The 20,333-nt window shown below is 44.3% G+C and overlaps 1 protein-coding gene across 4 annotated transcripts in view; it reads left to right on the forward strand.

The window, feature by feature from the left end:
- LOC122556712 (E3 ubiquitin-protein ligase TRIM8-like) overlaps positions 1-20,333 on the forward strand; it is a 100,129-nt gene that overhangs the window by 70,399 nt on the left and 9,397 nt on the right. For 3 of the 4 annotated variants that reach the window (XM_043703780.1, XM_043703782.1, XM_043703781.1), the window contains one exon: positions 6,249-7,243. In XM_043703780.1, coding sequence (XP_043559715.1) covers positions 6,249-7,129 — 881 coding nt within the window. In that variant the 3' untranslated portion in view covers positions 7,130-7,243. Of the gene's footprint in view, positions 1-6,248; positions 7,244-20,333 lie in introns of those variants that run through there. The other variant, XM_043703783.1, reaches the window with a different exon arrangement.

Here is a 20,333-nt window from a genome sequence, read left to right on the forward strand (position 1 = left end):
TCCTGCCAAACCTGGCTCTACCACTTCTGTTGACCTACTGCACGCATTGCATCGCTTGCCTGGCACCCGACAAAGTTGGCACCCGTCTTACCTGACCCCTAACACATTAACCAACTGCTACTCCATTGTACATGTGAGTTAGAATACTTCCAATTCTTCAACCTTATTGTGGGATTTCTACATGATTCTGATGCACAATTCCAGTCTACTCCGCTACAACGATCAGAATATTCAGTCCATTGTCACAGTTGCTGCAAGAACATATGGCCATTACCTGAACAAGGTGTCCAGACAAGGAAACCCTACCCACGTACGTAGACTCCACTCATCTTCTCACCAATTGCCATCCTGATACCCCACTTACCTTACTTTTCACATCAGCTGCCAAGCTGTCTGTCTGTGCTGCTGGACATTTAAATCCCAGAACATGGCACACTGACTACTGCAAAATGGGCTGAAAATGTGTTGCTGGAAAAGCAGGTCAGGCAGCATCCGAGGAGCAGAAAAATCGACATTTTGGGCAATTGGAGAAAGTGAGGACTGCAGATGCTGGAGATCAGAGCTGAAAATGTGTTGCTGGAAAAACGCAGCAGGTCAGGCAGCATCCAAGGAACAGGAGAATCGACATTTCGGGCATAAGCCGTTCTTCAGGAATGATGGCAGGGAGCCTCCAGGGTGGAGAGATAAATGGGAGGAGGGTGGGGCTTGGGAGAAGGTAGCAAAGAGTACAATAGATGGATGGGGGTGGGGATGAAGGTGATAGATCAGAGAGGAGGGTGAGCAGATAGGCGGGAAGGAACATTGGCCGGTAGAACAGGTCATGACGATGGTGCTGAGCAGGAAGGTTGGAACTGGGGTAAGGTAGGGGGAGGGGAAATGAGGAAACTGGTGAAGTTCATCTTGATCCCCTGGGGTTGAAGTATTCCGAGGCGGAAGATGAGGTGTTCTTCCTCCAGGCATTGGGTGGTGAGGGGGTGGTGGTAGAAGAGGCCCAGGACCTGCATGTCCTTGGCAAAATGGGAGGGGGAGTTGAAATGTTCGGCCACGGGGCGGTTGGGTTGATTGGTGCGGATGTCCTGGAGATGTTCCCTAAAGTACTCTGCTAGGATGCGTCCAGTCTCCCCAATGTAGAGGAGACCGCATCGGGAGCAACAGATACAATAAATGACATTGGTGGATGTGCAGGTGAAACTTTGATGAATGTGGAAGGCTCCTTTGGGGCCTTGGATCGAGATGAGGGAGGAGGTGTGGGCGCAGGGGGTTGACCTGAGATGATGCAAAAAGTCTCAGGCTTGCTAACATATTATTGACTGCACAGAGATGAATTTGCATTTCAAGGCATTCTTGTACCTGAAACTCTTCAACAGAACACAATTGCCCAGGAATTCAGATCAGGAAGGAAAATTCTGATTCCAGCAGTTATTTTTCAGATTTAGAAAGCCTTGTCAGTGTTGCTAATGTAGCTAAGTATTTTGCTACTCAGATTGTAAAGGAATTTAAAGTTGTGTCTCTGTATATTTCTTGAAAGTCATTGTAGTCTGGGTGGTGAACTTGTCAGTGGCTTGTGTAAAGTAACTTGCGATTAGCTTCCATAATGAATTATTTGCCAATTAGATACTTGGGGATACTGAAAACCAGAGAGGTTGTATTCAATGTTCAAATAATTGGATTGCACATGCAACAGACTTTGGAATTAAATATGATTGGCTTCCCAACTTGAATAAAGCATGTTTTGAACCTCTTAGGATGTGTGAATCTCTAAGACTGTCTCTTCTATTGGCTTTAGTATTGTAGAACAAATATTTCTTTAGATAATGCTTGTTAGAATAACTCAGACATATGTTGATCACCTTTTTCCTATTCATACAGAACAATCCATAAAAGCTCTCTAAGTGCTGATGCTCAGTTGGTGACATTGGGTGACATTGTTAAAAATTTAAAGAATGTGAGGAAATTCTTAAAGTTCTCTGTCCTGCGGAGGAGACATGTGTCATACATCTTCAATTTTGCCTGGATCAGGATGGATCTTGGAAATCAGATAAATAATGCTGGAAAATTAATCTGACCCACATTCACCTGGTATTTCTTGCTGGTGAAAATGATTCTTTTACCATGAGCTGCTACCTTGAAAGAGCATAAATTTAGGTTATTCCCTTTTTCAGATTTTCCCAGCACCACAAAATCATTGGAAATGCATACAGGAGCCTATTCTTTAGCTCTGTTCATTCACAGCTGGAACAGATCCTGATAAATAGGTAACTCAAAAGGTAACACTTAAAATAAGCCTGATCCAGATGTTATCCTGCAAATAATGATTTCTTGAAATCTTTCTGCCAAGTACATCAACGAATATCCATGTTTGGTGCCAGGTTTATGCCATCTATTTTCATTATAAATGTGATGAAGCTGCATTAGTCAGTGTGCTAATTCATACAACAATAATGCATTATGCTCTATGACATCCAATTCTGTCCTAATGGTCTCCTGTTTTTGCACATTGTTCTTCCTAGGAGATTTCTAATGGGATTTCACCTTCTCTATGGTGCAGTATTACATCATCTCTGAGGTTTCCTGTAGTGTCAAATCTCTCTGAGTATATCTGATGTAAATCATGATCAGGATGATTACTTTGGACTCTTCTACCATGACTGGTGCGGGAGTCATCTCATATATAGTTTCCTTGCTGAGTTCCACAAATAACAGTAACTGGCAATTCTGGCCTGCTTGTGTCCATCAGTTAGTATACTTGTAGTTTCCTTGCAGACTTGCCATAGCTACATTTCAAAATCACTTAACCAATGTAATGAACGGATGACCCATTGCACACATTACTTTGATTGTTGTGTGTCGTAGCATTGACATTAGCATTGTAATCATAGCATCTGAATATTAAGATGGTCACATTTTTCCTTGTATTGACGTTTGCTGTGACGTTTGCTAACTACATCAGGAATATAGCACTGATCATAGCAAAAGCCTCAAGTTTTGACGTCATCCTTGCGTCTTCTGTGTTGTTTTCTGATTGAAGAATTCTCTGATCTGAATTAGATTAGATTAGATTAGATTACATTACATTACAGTGTGGAAACAGGCCCTTCGGCCCAACAAGTCCACACCGACCCACCGAAGCGCAACCCACCCATACCCCTACATTTACCCCTTAACTAACACTACGGGCAATTTAGCATGGCCAATTCACCTGACCTGCACATCTTTTGGTCTGTGGGAGGAAACCGGAGCACCCGGAGGAAACCCACGCAGGCATGGGGAGAACGTGCAAACTCCACACAGTCAGTCGCCTGAGGCGGGAATTGAACCCAGGTCTCTGGCGCTGTGAGGCAGCAGTGCTAACCACTGTGCCACCGTGCCGCCCACAATCTTCACTATTGACTGTCTTTCCCCTAACCTCATGTTTAAATTTGCATCAACATGTGATTCTGGCGTGCTATCTGTTGTTGCTGCCAAAATACTGCACATGCATTTTGTTTGGTCGTATCTTATTGTAACCTCTGATTATACCTCTGGAACTAGATTTCTTCCAATTGTAAGTCCAAAGTCCTCTTCCACCACAAGCTTGCAAAGATTTTTTAAGTGCGGTGTAGCTTTGGATTAGGTGCAGGTTACTGTGCTATTTACGTGGTTTGTATACTTTCTGTGTCCTGGTTACCACAACAGTGCTGGTAATTGCACACAATGGTCGCAGATAATGTTATTAAACCAAATGACTTTGTATTTTCTAACATCTTTAAGCCGTGTGTCAATATAGTGATCCTTCTTATGCTCCATAAAGTCTTATTGAAAGGCTTTATTTGGCATTGAAGCTATGACTAACTCCATTATCAGCTCAAGCAGCTCAACCAAACAAGCAGTTATTGCCTTGATCACAGCACCTGTTGACAATCTGATCAATTGATTCTTGCGGCTATATGCTATTAGTATATTTTGAAGTTCACCTTTTCATGAAGCTGCCCTTCCAGCATGTTTCACAGTCAAACAGGGTCCTTCAGATCTTCCTCAGACAGGCCTGATTTTACATAATATGACTCCTTGTTTCCAATATATAACTCCTTGTTTCTAATTACTATCTTTACTTTCATCCTTTATATACTTATTTTGAAATGGATAAATATACAAAACATAATTCTGTTATTTGTGTAAAAGAAGCTGAATTTATATGGACTTATATGGCTTCCCACTTCATTGTGGGGAAGTTGATAGTCACCATTCTGACTTACCCTCTGTTTTACCAAGGCTCCTGACTGACAAGGAATTAGTAACCTTCCAGTAACATGATAGAAATCAAATTCCCAGCCATGTTTGAACCAAGCCTGTAATGAGGCTAAGAGTTGAGTGGCCCTGGCAGAACGTGAATGTTAGTGAGCAGACCTTTTCTGAGCAAATGTTGCTTGACAGCACTATTGATGATACCTTCACTGATGATCAAGAGTAGGCTGATGAGGCAGTAATTGGCTTGGTCAGATTTGTAATGCATTTTATGTACAGGACATAGCTGGACAATTTGCCATATCCTCAGGAATATGGCAGTTTTACTTCTTTCTCTGGCAGTTTTACAGCTGTACTGGAAAAGCTTGGTGATGGACATGGCCAGTTCTATTACTATTGTGGAAATCTTGTAAGTGCCAATTGCCAGGGCATCCAATTATTTCTTGATATCATATATAGTGAATTGAATTGGCTGAAGACTGACATCTATGATACTGGAGACTTCCAGAAAAAGCTGGATCAACCTCTTGGCACTTCTGGCTACAGGTTCATGAATTCTTTAGCCTTATCTTTGCACTGATGCTGGGCTCCTCAGTCATTACAGATGGGAAATCTGTGGCACCATCTCTTTCAGTGTGTTGTTTAATTATCCACCACAATTCATGACTGGATGTGGCAGAATTGCAGAGTTTAGATATGATCCACTTGTTGTGGGATTACTTAGCTTTGTTTCTCACTTGCAGCTCATGCTGATTGGCACACAAGTAGTCTTGTATTATAGCTTCACCAGATTGACACTTTAGTTTCAGGTATGCCTTACATGATCTTCTGCACTCTTCAATGAACCAACCTTGATAGAAATAGTAAAGTGAGGAATATACCAGGCCATGAGATTACAGATTGTGTTGGAGTATAATTTTGCTGCCAGTGATGCTGCTTACAGTGCCTCATGGATGCTAGTTTTCAGTTGCTAGATTTGTTTCAAGTCCATCTCATTTAGCATAGTGATAGAGCCACACAATGTAAGATATTCTCCATGTGAAGGCAGGACTTTGTCTCTATGTCTATAAAGAGATCACCACACCCTACCCCAATACTGTCATGGAGAAATGTATCTGCAGCCGACAGATTGCTGAGCATGAAGTCAAGTATGTTTCTCCCCCTCACAAGTTCTCTCACTGCCTGCTACAGGCCCAGTCTCATTGGTATATCCTTGGGACTCAACCAGCTCTCTCAGTCGTGGTGCTGTTGAGCCACTCAGTGATGGATATTGAAGTCCCTCACCCATCGTGCATGCTGTGTCTTTGCCACTCTCCGTGCTACCTCCAAATTCAATATAGAATCTTTACCTAATCAATTTTTTGTTTTTTGGGGCGCTTGGTAGTGAAAGTAGTACAACATAACTAGAAGCTGGTTTCCTTGCCTATGTTTAATCTGATGCCTTGAGGCTTCATGGGCTCCAGAGTCAATGTTGACTATATACTTTTGTGACACTATGTCTTCTGGATGGTGATGACATCGTATGTAGGTCAGACCAGGCAAAGATGGCAGCTTTCATTCCCTAAATGGCATGAGTGAACCGGATGAGTTTCTCTGACAATCAATTATGGTTGTCCTTGGGCTTTTAATTCCAGATCTTACTGAAGTCAAATTCCACCATCTGCCATGATGGGATTTGCACTCAGCTCCCCAGGACATAGGTTTCTGAAATATTAGTCCAGCAAGAATACCATTATGCCATCGTCATCCTATATATATTACATGAAACCATGTCCAAAATACGCTTCCTCAGTCATTATCATAATCAGATCTAAACATTCATCATTACCATATTCTTCTCTTCACCTTGAACAGCATTTTCTGTGGCTACCTGTTGTTAGTGATAACAGATTGCTTCACCTATCATTCTCCCTCTTATCACCAGATAATCCGTTTTAGATGGTGTTTTTCAAGTTCAGAGGAAACAACTTCATCTGCAGCTGACTGAATAGTAGCTTCATACTTGTTTCTTTCTATCTGAACAGATGTGCCAGTCCCATCGGTGCTGGAGAGGCCAGCCAGATCAAGCATCAAGACAACAACCAGAGGAGCACAAGAAACATCACCGTCACCTCCGCCACAGGACCGATCAATGCAACTAGTCACCTCAGAACAAGCAGTTGTAGCACAGCTGGTGGAGGAAGCAGTTTCCAGACCATCCACAAGGCTACGTAGGTGTCATCAGATGCAAGTTGTAGTGCCACATGATTTGCTTGATCTGAATATTCAGGCTCTATTCTTGGGGCTTCAAGAGGCTAAGAATTCAGTCAGTGGGGATCTACAAGCCACCATGGCTGATCTTGAAACTCATATGCACGCTAATTTTGCTGGCATCCATACAACAGAGCAGCTTAACATGGCAAAGTTGCAAGTTGCTGACCAGTCTGGTACTGCAGACAAACAAGCTTCGATGTTTGCAGACTTGCACAATGCCTTGCGGGATGGAATGGCAGACCAATTGACTGCTCTCAAGGTTGGCCTCACTGAAATCCAGAATGCTCTTGAGATAGATTTGTCCAGTATATGGGGTGCTATCTATGTTGGCCTCAAACAACTAGATACAAACCTGCAACAGATGCACACAACCATACTGCGAAATTTGAGTCAAATTAGTGAAGATATTAGTTCTGTGGTTAGCCTTGTCACTGATGAGGTTTTGGAACAAGCCTGTCCCTCCATTCAGTCCATGAAAACAACTAACCTGGTCTATTCAGAAATGGAATATAGTCAAAGTCAAGGTGCAAATTCGGCAGCTAGTGACAATATATATCCTACTCTCTTGAATCCTTACTTCATTTCAGAAGATGTGATTGCAGCTGACCCCTCCACAAGCACTGCCACTATCAGCACCATACCAAGGGAGTGAGTCAGGTTTGCAGAGAAGTAATCAATGGCCAACATGTGACAAAAATATTACATTGTTTGGTTCATTTTCCAATCAAAAATATGGCAGAATATTAAAATTTACTTCTCACATTGTCCTTTTTCTCCTGCTGTTGTTTTTTGTGGTTAGATTTAGTATGTGTTCAGTGCTGAGGTATATCATGAGCAGTTCCATGGTTGTTTTTAAAAAATTAGATAATGATAATTCCGGCAATAGTTAAGGTCACATTATTTATCCTGAAGAATGACACAAGACTGTAAGATATTGTACTTATCTATGTTAGATATATTTATTAAAACTCCAGTGTCATCTGAACATCATTTGGGTCAGTGCAGAAAAATGGCATTTCATTTTGGTGTAAATAAGACAGTTAATGAAAATGATGGTCTACACACCACTAACTATAATGAACATTAGGAAATCATTCTAATTTACTTCATTCTGGCAAGTTCTTGGAGGGTTTCTTGCCTGCTATGGGGACCATAATTCCAGTAGTAAAGGAAATTAGCTGTGATGTAGGGGTCAACTACATGAACTGATTTCAAATATATGTATCTAAATATTCATAGTCTAATTAAGTTTGTCCAACCTTTATTATCCCACGATTGAGTGCATTTCTAACAAGACGTGACTGTGTCTTACTGATAATAATAGTGTGCCATTACTGTCAAAATCTCATCAATAATATCTTTACAAAGATTACTTAGATATTGTGCAGAGATTGTCACCTCTTTTGGGAGTCATTGCCTAATCAGCACGATTTCAATATCACTCCAGAAACCATTCTCCCACACCAACCCTAACCCCCAGCAACTGAGCAGAAACAGAATAGCAATTTGGAGATCGAAAATCAAACAGCAATGTTGACAGAAATCCACGCATGAGCTGAAAATGTGTTGCTGGAAAAGCGCAGCAGGTCAGGCAGCATCCAAGGAACAGGCTCATGCCCTAAACATCGATTCTCCTGTTCCTTGGATGCTGCCTGACCTGCTGCGCTTTTCCAGCAACACATTTTCAGCTCTGATCTCCAGCATCTGCAGTCCTCACTTTCTCCTCGAAGAAATCCACGCATGTCTGCTAAACCTAATTATCTAAATTATCATATCTCTATTGGCATATTCTGTTGGGTGGGTACTGTCCCCTTTTTATTGTTTTCTATCAGATATTATATTGAGAAAATTATCAGTGATGTTCCAATATAGATTCTGCAATCAGAATGAAGTCTGCTTTTGAGAACAGGTGGTATTAAGCTCAATTCAGATATTCAATATTCTATCATAAAACCAGACTAGAAAAACATCCACTGAATATTTTCCCATATTCTACCTCCTCAGCGATTGCTTATTTGTTAATGGCTTTTACAAATTTTTCTTTCATTTGCATCAATTAAAAATTGTAAACTAGATGATAGAAAACTAACCAACCAGCCAAATTATTCCTCATCATGGGCTCAATCTTACTGGAAATTAGCTATGTGCCCATTTTGGCTAACTTTAGAGAGAGCTTCTCTCCAAGAAGCAAGATGAGTTTTCTCATGGTATCTTCCCAAACTTGCCTTATTAACTATGCACCACATACTTATGATACCCTGCTCACTTTTCTATCACTCACTATAGGCAGAAGTGCTTGCCACTGCTGAGATATCCTTAGAATCCTAGCAATGGCATAATCTTGTAAAGACCCCTTGTGCTCCTGATCAAATGCCAGCAGTCTGAAGCTGCCCTGCATGTTTCTGATATCTTGACCCAGACATGGCAGATCAGGGGAAGGTGTTGTTGCACTTTGTAGACAGGGACCTGGTGCAGAAGAAAGCTGTCCTATTATTCTAGAAGGGACAAAGGAGGTAACAAACTAAATCCTGCCAGTCTTGTCTGAAGTTGTCAACTAGCCTCCACAGTTCAGACTAACATCCAGCAGTGTTGGTAGAAGGTCAATGACCTTTGTTCTTTTGTCTGGTAAGTGCAGCCATCTTCTCTCCCCTACCTCACACTTACTCTGCTACTGACCCACATCTCTCAAAGTCTCATGCTCTACCACTCCCACTATTGCATGCAACGTCTTTGCTGACCCACTGTCACCACTTGAACCTGCGACCACCTCCAGGTCACTAACTCCGCATGGACTCTGCACTGCTTACACATTCACTCAGGGCACCTCACCACTTTTTCCTTATCTGCACTAGCCTTATCAGATGCCAGCCATTTTTATCTCATTCATTCCCTCCCTTTGTCTTATTTCAGGAGAAAACAGCCAGTAATAGGACGAACAGAATCAGGTGGTGGGGTGTCTAACATTTAGATTCTGACCTCCCATAAGAAGAGAGGATCTTGGCCCTCTGAAATGTTGACTAGGACTGGTCATGTGAAGATGCCTAAACTTCCATACCCTGACAACCAAGTAGGAACCATTGTCCATCATTGTGCTAATCTCCTATTACTATCCCAGTGAATGGATTGTTAACATGCCCAGACATCCATCCCTTGCTGGCATTGCATTCTTTCTTTTGTCTCCTGAGGTATGAATAGAATAAGCAATGTTGGCAGCCAAGAGGACAGCAGTACAAGACATCTACTCCTTAACCTCTCAGGAATTAAGCAGAGATACCCCAGAGGAAGCATCAGCAAAGGTGCCTACTGTAATCTCCATCAGCTCAGATACTGATGAGTCACTGAGATTAGAGTTGAGAGCACATGCTGGTGTGCAAATGAGCACCACATCAACACAAGTTATTGAGTGGGATATGCCATCGTTAATTGGCACTCACAGCAAAGCTCAGCCCCAGACAAGAGAGGACTATGAGGTGACAACTATTAACAACTTTGTTCCAATTAGACCAAGAACTGCCGATGCTGAAAAACTAAAACAAAAACAGAAATTACTGGCAACATTCTCCAGATTTGATGAAAGGGCACCAAACTCGAAATGTTAATTCTGCTTTCTTCCCACAGATGAGGCCAGACCTGCTGTGTTTCGCCAGCAATTTCTGTTTTTGTTTAACAAATTTATTGAAATGAACAAACAGGACATAGGAACAGCAGGTTTATCTGCTGGCACACAGGTGGCAGGACTGCACCAATGCTCTTGGCACTGTTTTGACTCAGGCATGTAAGTGTCTGGTTGCCTCCACAGACAAGTTGGCAGCTGCAATGGAGAGCCAGATCCAACAATCTCAGAGTCTGCTGGATATGCACAAAAACCTGCATATTACGTTATGTGAGCCATTGGATGTTCAGCTCCAGCAGCAAAACAACAGGGAGATGTGAATATCATTCCTGGTGCCCGTTCTTCATAAAGAGACAGGGTAGTGCTAGCTGGAGGAGGAACCTCAAAGAGGCTCACCTGAAGTCTCCTTTCAAGACACTCCAGAAATGACTGAGTATTCCATCTCCATCCTGCTGCCACCCTCAACCCTGTGGGACTTCAAGACATGGAGGATGCACTGCTTCTGACAGAACACACTTAGCATACCTGCGCCGTCTCATTACAAGTGCACTTGGGATCAAATCTTCAAGGCCAGCAAGTACCACTCTGCCCTGGCTGTGGATCCCAAGACTGCAGTGAGATTTGGGATGGAAAGAAAGAAGAAAGCCCACTGAGGGCATATCGGTGATAATTAACTATAAAGACGTTGTCACATTTGTTAATAGATGTTCAATTTTCATCAAGCCTGTAAGCGAATGTCTGTCAAGCTACAACTATAAGATCAGAGGTGCACAACCCAGCCACAGTTCATGTTTTATAGTCCAAGGTATGATATGTGAATTTGAAAGATGCTTACAACCTTGACAAAAAGTGTGAATCCCTCCAGGGTGCCACCCATTGCTTGGGCATCATGGGCATCAATGGGATTGATTCCTCATATAGCATGCTGTGGTCAGGAGTACTTTGAGCCAGGATATGTACTCCACATGGTGGATTAATGTCTTGGGTTTAAATAGCCCTTACTGTTTGCAGATATGTTTTACCTTTGCTGTATGAGTGTCTGTGTAATTTTGTTGCAGTGTATCTCATGTTCAGCCTCTTACTCTTGGTGAGCCCCTAAAAGTTACACATTTCCTTCCTCACCAGCCTCTCCTTCGAATCCATAATCTTTGAAGTCCCCATCTACCTACCCAACCTGTCAATTTAAACCTTTGTCTCCTCACTTTACCCCGCCAACTCCAGAATAAGCTGAGTAAACGTTGCCAGATATAAGAGTGCATTGCACCACCCCCTCCCAGATAAAACCAGTGTGCCAGCAACTGTCAAACACTCCAACACTCCGGTAATACCACTGTCCTTTCAATGTGGAATCAGCTCTCCATTCTATGCTGAGTTGCCCCACTTCCCAATTGTTATTCCCTCAGCATCACCACCTGTAAGGTCCAATCACCACAACTAAGTCCCCTAACTTCCCTCCTGCAATGGTGATCCCTGATAGCCACCCACTAGACCCCACCCTTGACTTTTGATGGGTGAACTCTGGGTGGCCCGCGCCTCCTTGGCCTATTAAGCCAGCCAGTCCTGACCAATGACTGAGCAGCTGTCCCACTTACTTCCCAAAATCTTTACATTGGACTCACAGGGCTTGCACATGAAGTGAGTGTTATGAATATGGAACTTCCTGTTGTCTTTAATCCTTTCTGCAAATGGGTAGACCACACCGAGCGGCCATGTCCAGCTGAACTCCCGGGCCACACAGCCAGGCGCCACAGACAAAGCCCTGCGTCTGGCCTGTGTCCCTGAGCTGCTCACTAGGCCTTAGGCCCCGGATCCCAGCCTTTCCTCACAACGCTGCTGGAGCCCACGTGCAGGGTTCTTTCCATCCAGAGTCACATCATCCACTGCTGTGTGTTGGGGTGGGGGGTATAAGGTTAGTTAGGGAAGTATATGATTTGTGATGGGGGTGTGGTGAGGGAGGGGCATGTTTTTAACTGGGGGGTTGGTGAGAGACTTTCAGTAGACACTCTCAACAAGTTAGATTATTAGATTAGATTCCCTACAGTAAAGAAACAGGTCCTTCACTCCAACAAGTCCACACCGACCCTCCATAGAGTAACCCACCCAGACACATTCCCCTACCCTATATTTATCCCTAACTAATGCACCTAACCCATCCAGGCAATTTAGCATGGCCAATTCACCTGAACTCCACATCTTTGGATTGTGGGAGGAAACTGGATTACCCAGAGGAAACCTACGCAGACATGGGGAGAATGTGCAAACTCCACACAATAATTGCCAAGGTCCTTGGTGCTGTAAGGTCACAATGCTAACCACTGAGCCATCATGTGAGGGTGGTGTTTTTACTTCGGGGTGTGAGGGAGGGTGATGTTTTTGCTTGGGGGGATGAGGGAGGGTGATGTTTTACTTGGGGGTGAGGGAAGGGGATGTTTTTACTGGGATGGTGTCGAGAAACTCTGATTTCAAACCTCCACTGCCTTGTGGCCATACCCACTTATGGGAAAGGCTTTGGGAGTAAATCCTGAAGACAAATCCGGAGCTGGAATCCCTAAGGCAGTCTGACGTTGTCTTCAACCACGTTGTGGCAACTCCTGCAAAGACACTGGTGCCAAGCTGTATCGGCCCTTGCTCTTCCCTTGGACAACATCAGTGGCGTGGAGAGGAGTGACCTGTTGCATGGGTAACTGCAGATCTTCCATACCACCTTGCCCAGGCCTGCAGCCTGGAGAGGACACTCCAGCATTGCCTCACCACGATGGTGCAACACAGAAAGCAGCAGTCTACCAGTTATAAGTCCGTGCTCAATTGGCATAGAGCGAGGCGCCAGGAGTTGCTTTTGATGGAGGGAGACGCCATTGTGCCTCACTGGACAGCTACTGCCCGCCTCAACCTGGGCGACCCCAGTCCACCCGCTCCACTAGGTGTGTGGGGCTTAGGGATACAAGTAACCTGAACTGTGGCCTGTAAACACTGCACTAAGCTCAACAAGAAGACAAAGGAAGAAGCCAGCACTCAGACCAGGATGCTGGAATATACAGACCATGACCACTGGTATAAAGACATGACCTTCGGGAGATCAGCAATACACGCAAGACAGCAGTGATTAACAATGAATTGCTGAGACTCCAAGTGGACATCGCAGCGCTCCAAGAGACACACAGAATCGGGAACCCTACATGAGAGAAACTATACCTTCTTCTGACAGGGGAAGGGCTCAGATGAAACCAGAGAGCAAGGTGTCAGCTTTGCCATGGAGAACCCGCTGCTGAAGGTGGTAGAGCCGAGAAAGAACGGGACGGAGTGGATTTTCTCATTTTGACTCCACACATCTGACGGGCCTGTCAACCTTGTCAGCATCTATGCCTCAACCCTCTGGTCTACACAAGATGCAAAGGACGAGTTCTATAATCAGTTCTCAATGATTATACAGGGGATTTCAAGTCAGGAACAGTTGCCGCTGCTTGGCGACTTCAACACCAGAGTGGGCGCCGACCACGACTCCTGGCCAAGCTGCCTGGGGTGGTGTGGGATTGGCAGTATGAATGACAACGGGCAAAGATTGCTCAAGCTTTGCATGCTCCACGAATTGTGTGTCACCAACACCTACTTCCAGACCAAAGCTCAGCACAAAGTGTCTTGGCAACATCCCCACTCCAAACACTGGCACCAGATAGACCTGATAATCACCAGACTCCACCACCTGATACCCATGTCTCGCTGACTGCGACAAGGTTCACTCTCCAGTTTACTGCAAGATCAGACTTCAGACAAAGAAGATGCACTACACCAAGCCTCCAGGCAAGCAGCACATTGAAGCCAGTAAGACCCAACAACCAGACAAAGTGACAGAGTTCATTAAGTGACTGGAAGATGCGCTCCTTGTAGACCCACCAAAGGCAATGCTCAGCAGAGGTGGGACTCTGGCAGGGACACTATCCACAGCACTGCACTCAAGGCCTTTGGGAAGAAATGGGGCAAGACACAGGATTGGTTTGAAGCAAGCTCAAGCCGCTGTCATCAAGGCAAAGCGTATTGCACTACTAGAGCACAAACACCACCTCAACCAGGCAACACTGCAAGTGTTAAGGACAGCAAAAGGCAAGGCCCAGAAAACAGCCGGATGCTGAGCAAGTGATTACTGGCTACAGCTATGCAAAGGCATAAAGTCATCATTTGACACAAGTAACATCCATGAAGTGTACCAAGGGATCAAGAAAACCATCGGTTCAACCCAGAGCAAGACAGCCCCAATGAAAACCATAACAGGCAAGACCATCAAAGACAAAGGCAAGCAGATGGGAGATATGGGTGGAGCATTACTCTAAACTCTACTCCAGAGAAAACAGCATCTCGGACTAGATGGGTGGAATGCCTGCCTGTCATGGAGAAACTAGATGCGTTGCTGACTGCTGAAGAGCTGAGGAAAGCAATCAACAGCCTGCCTACTGGGAAGGCACCAGGATTGGATGGCATTCCATCAGAGGCCATCAAGTGTGCAAAGGGCATCCTGCTCAACCACCTGCATGCACTGCTGTGCCAGTGCTGGAAAGAGGGAGCAGTGCCGCAAGACATGAGAAACTGCAACATTGTCACCCTATATAACAACAAAGGGAACAGAAGTGACTGTAACAACTATAGGGGAATCTATTTACTGAGCATCATTGGGAAGGTCTTCGCCCACATGGTCCTGAACAGATTGCAGAAAATCATCAAAAGGGTATATTACGAGGCTCAGTATGATTTCAGGTCAGAACACTCCACAATTGACATGACATTCTCCCTTCAACAGCTACAAGAGAAATGCAGAGAGCAAAGACAACCACTCTACGTCACCTTCATTGAGCCCCCGAAGGCCTCCGGCCTTGTGAGCAGAGACTGCCTTGTTCAAAATCCTTACCAGGATTGGTTGTCCCAGAGGTTCCTTAGGATAGTTCGGTCATTCCACACAGACATGTTCAATTTGATGGCATTTCTTCGGAGGCCTTCACATTCGCAGCAATGTGAAGCAGGGTTGTGTGCTTCCCCGCCTGCTTGGTACCTTCCTCGCAGTCAGGCTGAAGCACATCTTTAGAACACTAACTGGTGGTGTCTACCTCCACACCAGATTGGACAGAAGGCTGTTCAGTCTGTCCTAGCTGAGAGCGAAAACCAAGGTTCGTGAAGTACTCATCAGGGATGTGTTGTTTTCAGATGACGCGGCACTGGCAACACATTTGGAAGGGCAACTGTAACGCCTTATGGACAGCTTCTCATGAGCCTGCCAGGACATCAGCTTGACCATTGGCCTGAAGAAGGCCAATATGTTGGGTCAAGCTGTTGAGCACCCCCCTGTCATTACCATCAACAACTATGAGCTGGAGGTAGTCCACGAGTTTACAAACATTGCCTCCATCATCACAGAAAGTGTTTCCCTAGACTCAGAGATCAACAGATGGATCAGACAAGCAGCCTCAACATTCATCAGGCTGACAAAAAGAGTCTGGGAGAACTGAAAGCTGACAACGCACGCCAAGGTTGCAATCTACAGGGCCTGCACCCTCAGCACACTGCTTAATGGCAGCAAGACCTGGAGCCTCTACTCCAGACAAGAGCAACGTCTCAATGCCTTCCTCATTCACAGCCTGAGATGCATCCTGGACTGACTGAGTCACCAAAAATGAGGTCTTGGATGGCGCCCAGATACCCAGCCTCTTCGCCCTGCTCTAGCAACACTGTCTCTGCTGGCTGGGCCTGGCCCATGCCCAGATACCCAGCCTCTTCATCCTACTCCAACAACGCCATCTCTGCTGGGCCATGTATACCACATGTCAGACGAGAGGATCCCAGAAGACCTACTGTACGGGGAACCAGCCTCAGCACAAAGGCGGCCCCATCTTTGTTTCAAAGATGTCTGCAAGAGAGACATGAAGTCACTGAACATGGACATCGAGAGGTGGGAGGACATTGCAAGTCATCGCCCTCGCTGGAGGCTGGAATTATGCAGAAGTCTAAAAAGAGGAGGAGAGAAACTGAGGTTGCCGCTGAAGAAAAGTGCACTTACCAAACAAACAGCACCAAGACAATGCCGGAGGACAGCGCCTTCAAGTGCAGTTGCTGCAGCCGAGGCTGCCGGTCCTGTGTGGGACTGTACAGCCACAACAGACACTGCTCTACCAACACAGATTGCAGCAAGGCTTCCCAGGCGCAGATCCATGGTCTCACGTGACTTAAGGATGCCACCACAGGGCAGTCATTTGTCCACTCCCTGGATTGCAACCTCCTGACCTTAACTGCCCCAAACAACAAACTGAGCATGCCAAAGATCCAGTCTGATATCAGAGACAACCCTTGAGTTACTGCACCAGGGCCCCCAGACTGACGACAGACACTCTTGACTGAGGACATCTCTCCTTATAATTTGAGACATGGCTACTCAGGTTGATGCACATTCAGTGCTTTTTCCATGTACACAGCAGGCATATGGTCTGGGAGCGAGATTACGTAGCACAATGGTGTAAAGCTTCATGTCCACCCCTTGACTAATCACTCTGGCAAGGTAGAAGTCTTGCAAAGCTTCAAGCTCTGAGGAGACAAAGCACAAAAGCACAAGGAAACGTATGCAGGAAAGGGATGCCAAGCATGTTGTAGTAGGTAAAGGGTGCCTGTCCCTGTGTGCAAAGTGCCCTTGCATCGGCATTGCAATGATAGGTGTTGGTGCACGTAACATTGCAGCATTGAAGTGCAGGGCCACGCTGCATGAGGATCAGAGATGTGCCATAAGGGAGTAGTGAGACTGGTATGTGTTAGGTGCCAAAACCTGTGGATGGGGCTGTACGTACTTCTAGCCTGTGGAGAGAGTCCTGAGATGTTAGTGCCTGGTGTTCAAGATGAATGTTCAGAGGAGCAAAAGTGGCGAGGTTGCCAGGAATAGTCTCTGCCTTTGATGTCAGGAAACATCATTAGTTTCTATCAGATGAATGGGAGAATTATAAACTGCAGATTAATGAGGTGAGATTAACTAGTGGTGAGATGATAATGCATGCGGACAGGCCTCTTGCAGGTCACAAGTGGGAATCATGATTTGCTGTCCAAGACTTGGTCGGACAATGGGACTTTTTTCTGGCAACATAAAAAACATCCTCATTAACCGTCCTAAGTAACTTTCCCAACTTTCTCACCAGGCCCCACATCATTCAAGAGCTGACAAAACTCTGCCCTATAGCTATGATATGATAATATGCAAAATAAGTCTTTCACTTCTCTGTTTAAGAAAATCTAGACATCAGTTCTTGACTTTGTGTTATTTTTATTTAGAACTTGTTTCATGGAAGAATGATGTACCACAGAAATCATCTTGGCTGAATTTGAAAGGAAATTCTATAATAGAATAAGAAAATAATTTGAAATTACTGACTAAGTTTTCTTTTACTTCAGTTTGAAAAATTTTAGGGTGGAAAAAGCATTGCATTATTTATCATGCCTATTGTGTGTATAGTGCTACCAAATACTTATCTGTTTGGCTAGTCTATAAATATTAATTTTATATCATTTCTGAAATCAAACAAACCAGTTAATGTAAGGTTTTGTCATAGCTGAATCATGATGTATAAATTAAATGGTACATGTTTTTGGATGCAACATCTGAAAACATAGCTTAATTGTGTGCCTGGACTGGGAAGTTTGAAGCTAATTCAAAAGTAGGCTTCGAGCCTTAATAACATTACCTTATTTAGGTGAGCTGTCAACACTATTGGGCTGAATTGAACTCAGTGAATATCAGATTGGCACATGGATAGACGCCCAATGTTAAGTCCAAACAATAAAATGAGATGGAAAAATTAGACGGGTCAACAAGAAAGTGCACAGTTGAGCTAGTATTGTTTTTCCACAGTACTTTTTATATGTTATTATTACCAAAACTTTTTCAACAATTTATGTTGTGTTGGTCACAGTGACAACTGAAGAATCAAGAGCAAAGAGACCCTGAAGCTGCCTCTTTTGAAATAATTCAGTTTTCCAGAGGGAGCCTAAAATAGGCATTAGTTTATTTGTTATATTTGCACATGTAATGCCTAGTTTAAGTGGCAACTGAAATAACTCCACAGAGGCCGGTATCCTGTCACCAAGTCACCCTTTGTTTATACATGAAGAGTCCTTGATGCTGATCCAGCTCCCTCAGAGCTAGCTATCAGAGTGAACAGGATGTCTGACTTTCCTGTTTATATCTGTCAGCCAGGATTCCTTGATTGGACCATATTAACAGCTCCAATCAGGGGCTCTTATTCTATGAGGTCCACCTGTCTGAACTCATTGTAATCATTACATCCGCCCCTCCCTGAATCTGAGGACATAGGCTGGTTCTTTATCTTGTAGCTCCTCCTGGGGGTGTTTTAGCACCAGGTCAGGTTCCTCCAACTCTGCCTCTGATATGGGCAGTATATAACGCACAGTAGCTCACCTCCTACACCCAGACCATCTCGGAAGAAATTAATTCTCTACTTCAGGAGGCAAAGATGTAGAGACAGTAACATCCTCTGTGTCCATCTCAGATTTGGAGCTATCTTCAACACGTAACGGACAGGTACTGAAACAATTGGAAAGGCTGTCGAGGAGCTGGACACGTTTTGCTTTTGCATTGTTTGTGAGTTTGTACCTTTCATTTTGTTCACTTGCTTGTTCAGGACCGTCACCCCTGCCTCAATTTTATACATCACTGGACCTGACCTCACATTGACCATGACTCTTACCCATGCAGGGCCATTCCCATGGTTCCTGCAACAAATGTCATCCCCTGAAGTAAACTGTCTCTCTCGCTTCATGGAGTCTTGTATCAGGCATTGGTGCTCCTGATGCCATTTCACTTTTTCCTCCAAGCCTGGCAAGATCAGATTTAATGCGGTATGGAGTTTCCTCCCCATTAACAACTCTGCTGGAGCTAATCCTGTAGTTCCATGAGGAGTGGTATTATCATCAAATAGGAACTAGGAGAGTTTGTTATCTAGTGAAGCTGTAGACTGTTTCTTTAAGCCTGCTTTCAAAGTCTCGACTTCACCTTTTGCCAAACCATTGGATGATGGATGGTATGGAGCTGTCTTTATATGAAAAATACCATTCAACTTTAGAAATACTCAAATTCACTGCTGTTAAATGATGGCCCGTTTTCAGTGACGAATGCTTATGGGGACCTGTGCATTGCAAAAATGTGCAGTTTTTCTATCATCGTTTCTGTGTTTGACAAATGGTCTCCATATATGTCTAGCCACTTTGTGTGGCCATCTACAATGACTAAGAACATAGAGCCAATGAGGGCCTGCATAGTTTATAAATAACCGAGTCCAGGGTTTATACGGCCATTCCCAAAACTGCTGTCGATAATATTTGTCCTTGTTGGTGCTCTGGGCACTACCCTATCTCTTTGCAGCTATGTCTGAATTCAATCCTGGCCACCAGACATAATGTCTCACCAATACCTTCATTTGGAAACCCTTCGATGAACCTGGTGGAGTTCAGCCAATATCTTGCAGCGCCTTTTTTATGGTCAAATCACTCTTGCTTCCCGTAATAATATGCCATCCTCTACTGTGATCTGGTCTCTCTAATTTCAAAACAGTTTCAGCTCTGGTTGTGACAGCCCTTTGGTTTCTCCCATTACCATCAGCTGGTTCAGTTTTGCCAGGACTGGATCTTTCTGCATTTAACGTCTCATATTGTCAGCTGTGACTAGAAATGTATCCAGAAAATTTAAAACTGTCATGGACTTTTCCAGTGCCAGTACCACCAGTGCTGTATCTGCTAGGAACTTGTGCATTTGTTACTTGGCCTCCCAGATGGTGTTCCAATTTGTAATTATACACACATAGTATTGGATACTATCACTGAATTCAGCCTGATGCTACGGGTGGCACTGCCTTGTCTTCTTTAGTAGACCTAACAGGTGTTTGTTATCCATTATTGTTACAAATTTACATCCGTGAAAGTATTGGTAGAATCTCCTGACTCCAAATATAACCACCAGACCTTCCTTCTCTAACTGGGCATATTTGTGCTTTGCATTATCCAAAGCCATGGATGTATACACAGTTGGGGACATCTATCTGCAGTGGGTCACCCCTGAGCTAACAATGAGTCCCGATGCCATATGGGGAGGCATCACATGTCAGTACCAGATCTTGCTTGCGATCATATAGGAAACCAGCAACTTAGAGGATGATACCTGCTTCTTCACTTCCCTGAAAATGATAGCTTGGCTACACAAACATTTCCA

This window comes from Chiloscyllium plagiosum, chromosome 14, assembly GCF_004010195.1.
Source record: "Chiloscyllium plagiosum isolate BGI_BamShark_2017 chromosome 14, ASM401019v2, whole genome shotgun sequence".
NCBI lineage: Eukaryota > Metazoa > Chordata > Chondrichthyes > Orectolobiformes > Hemiscylliidae > Chiloscyllium > Chiloscyllium plagiosum.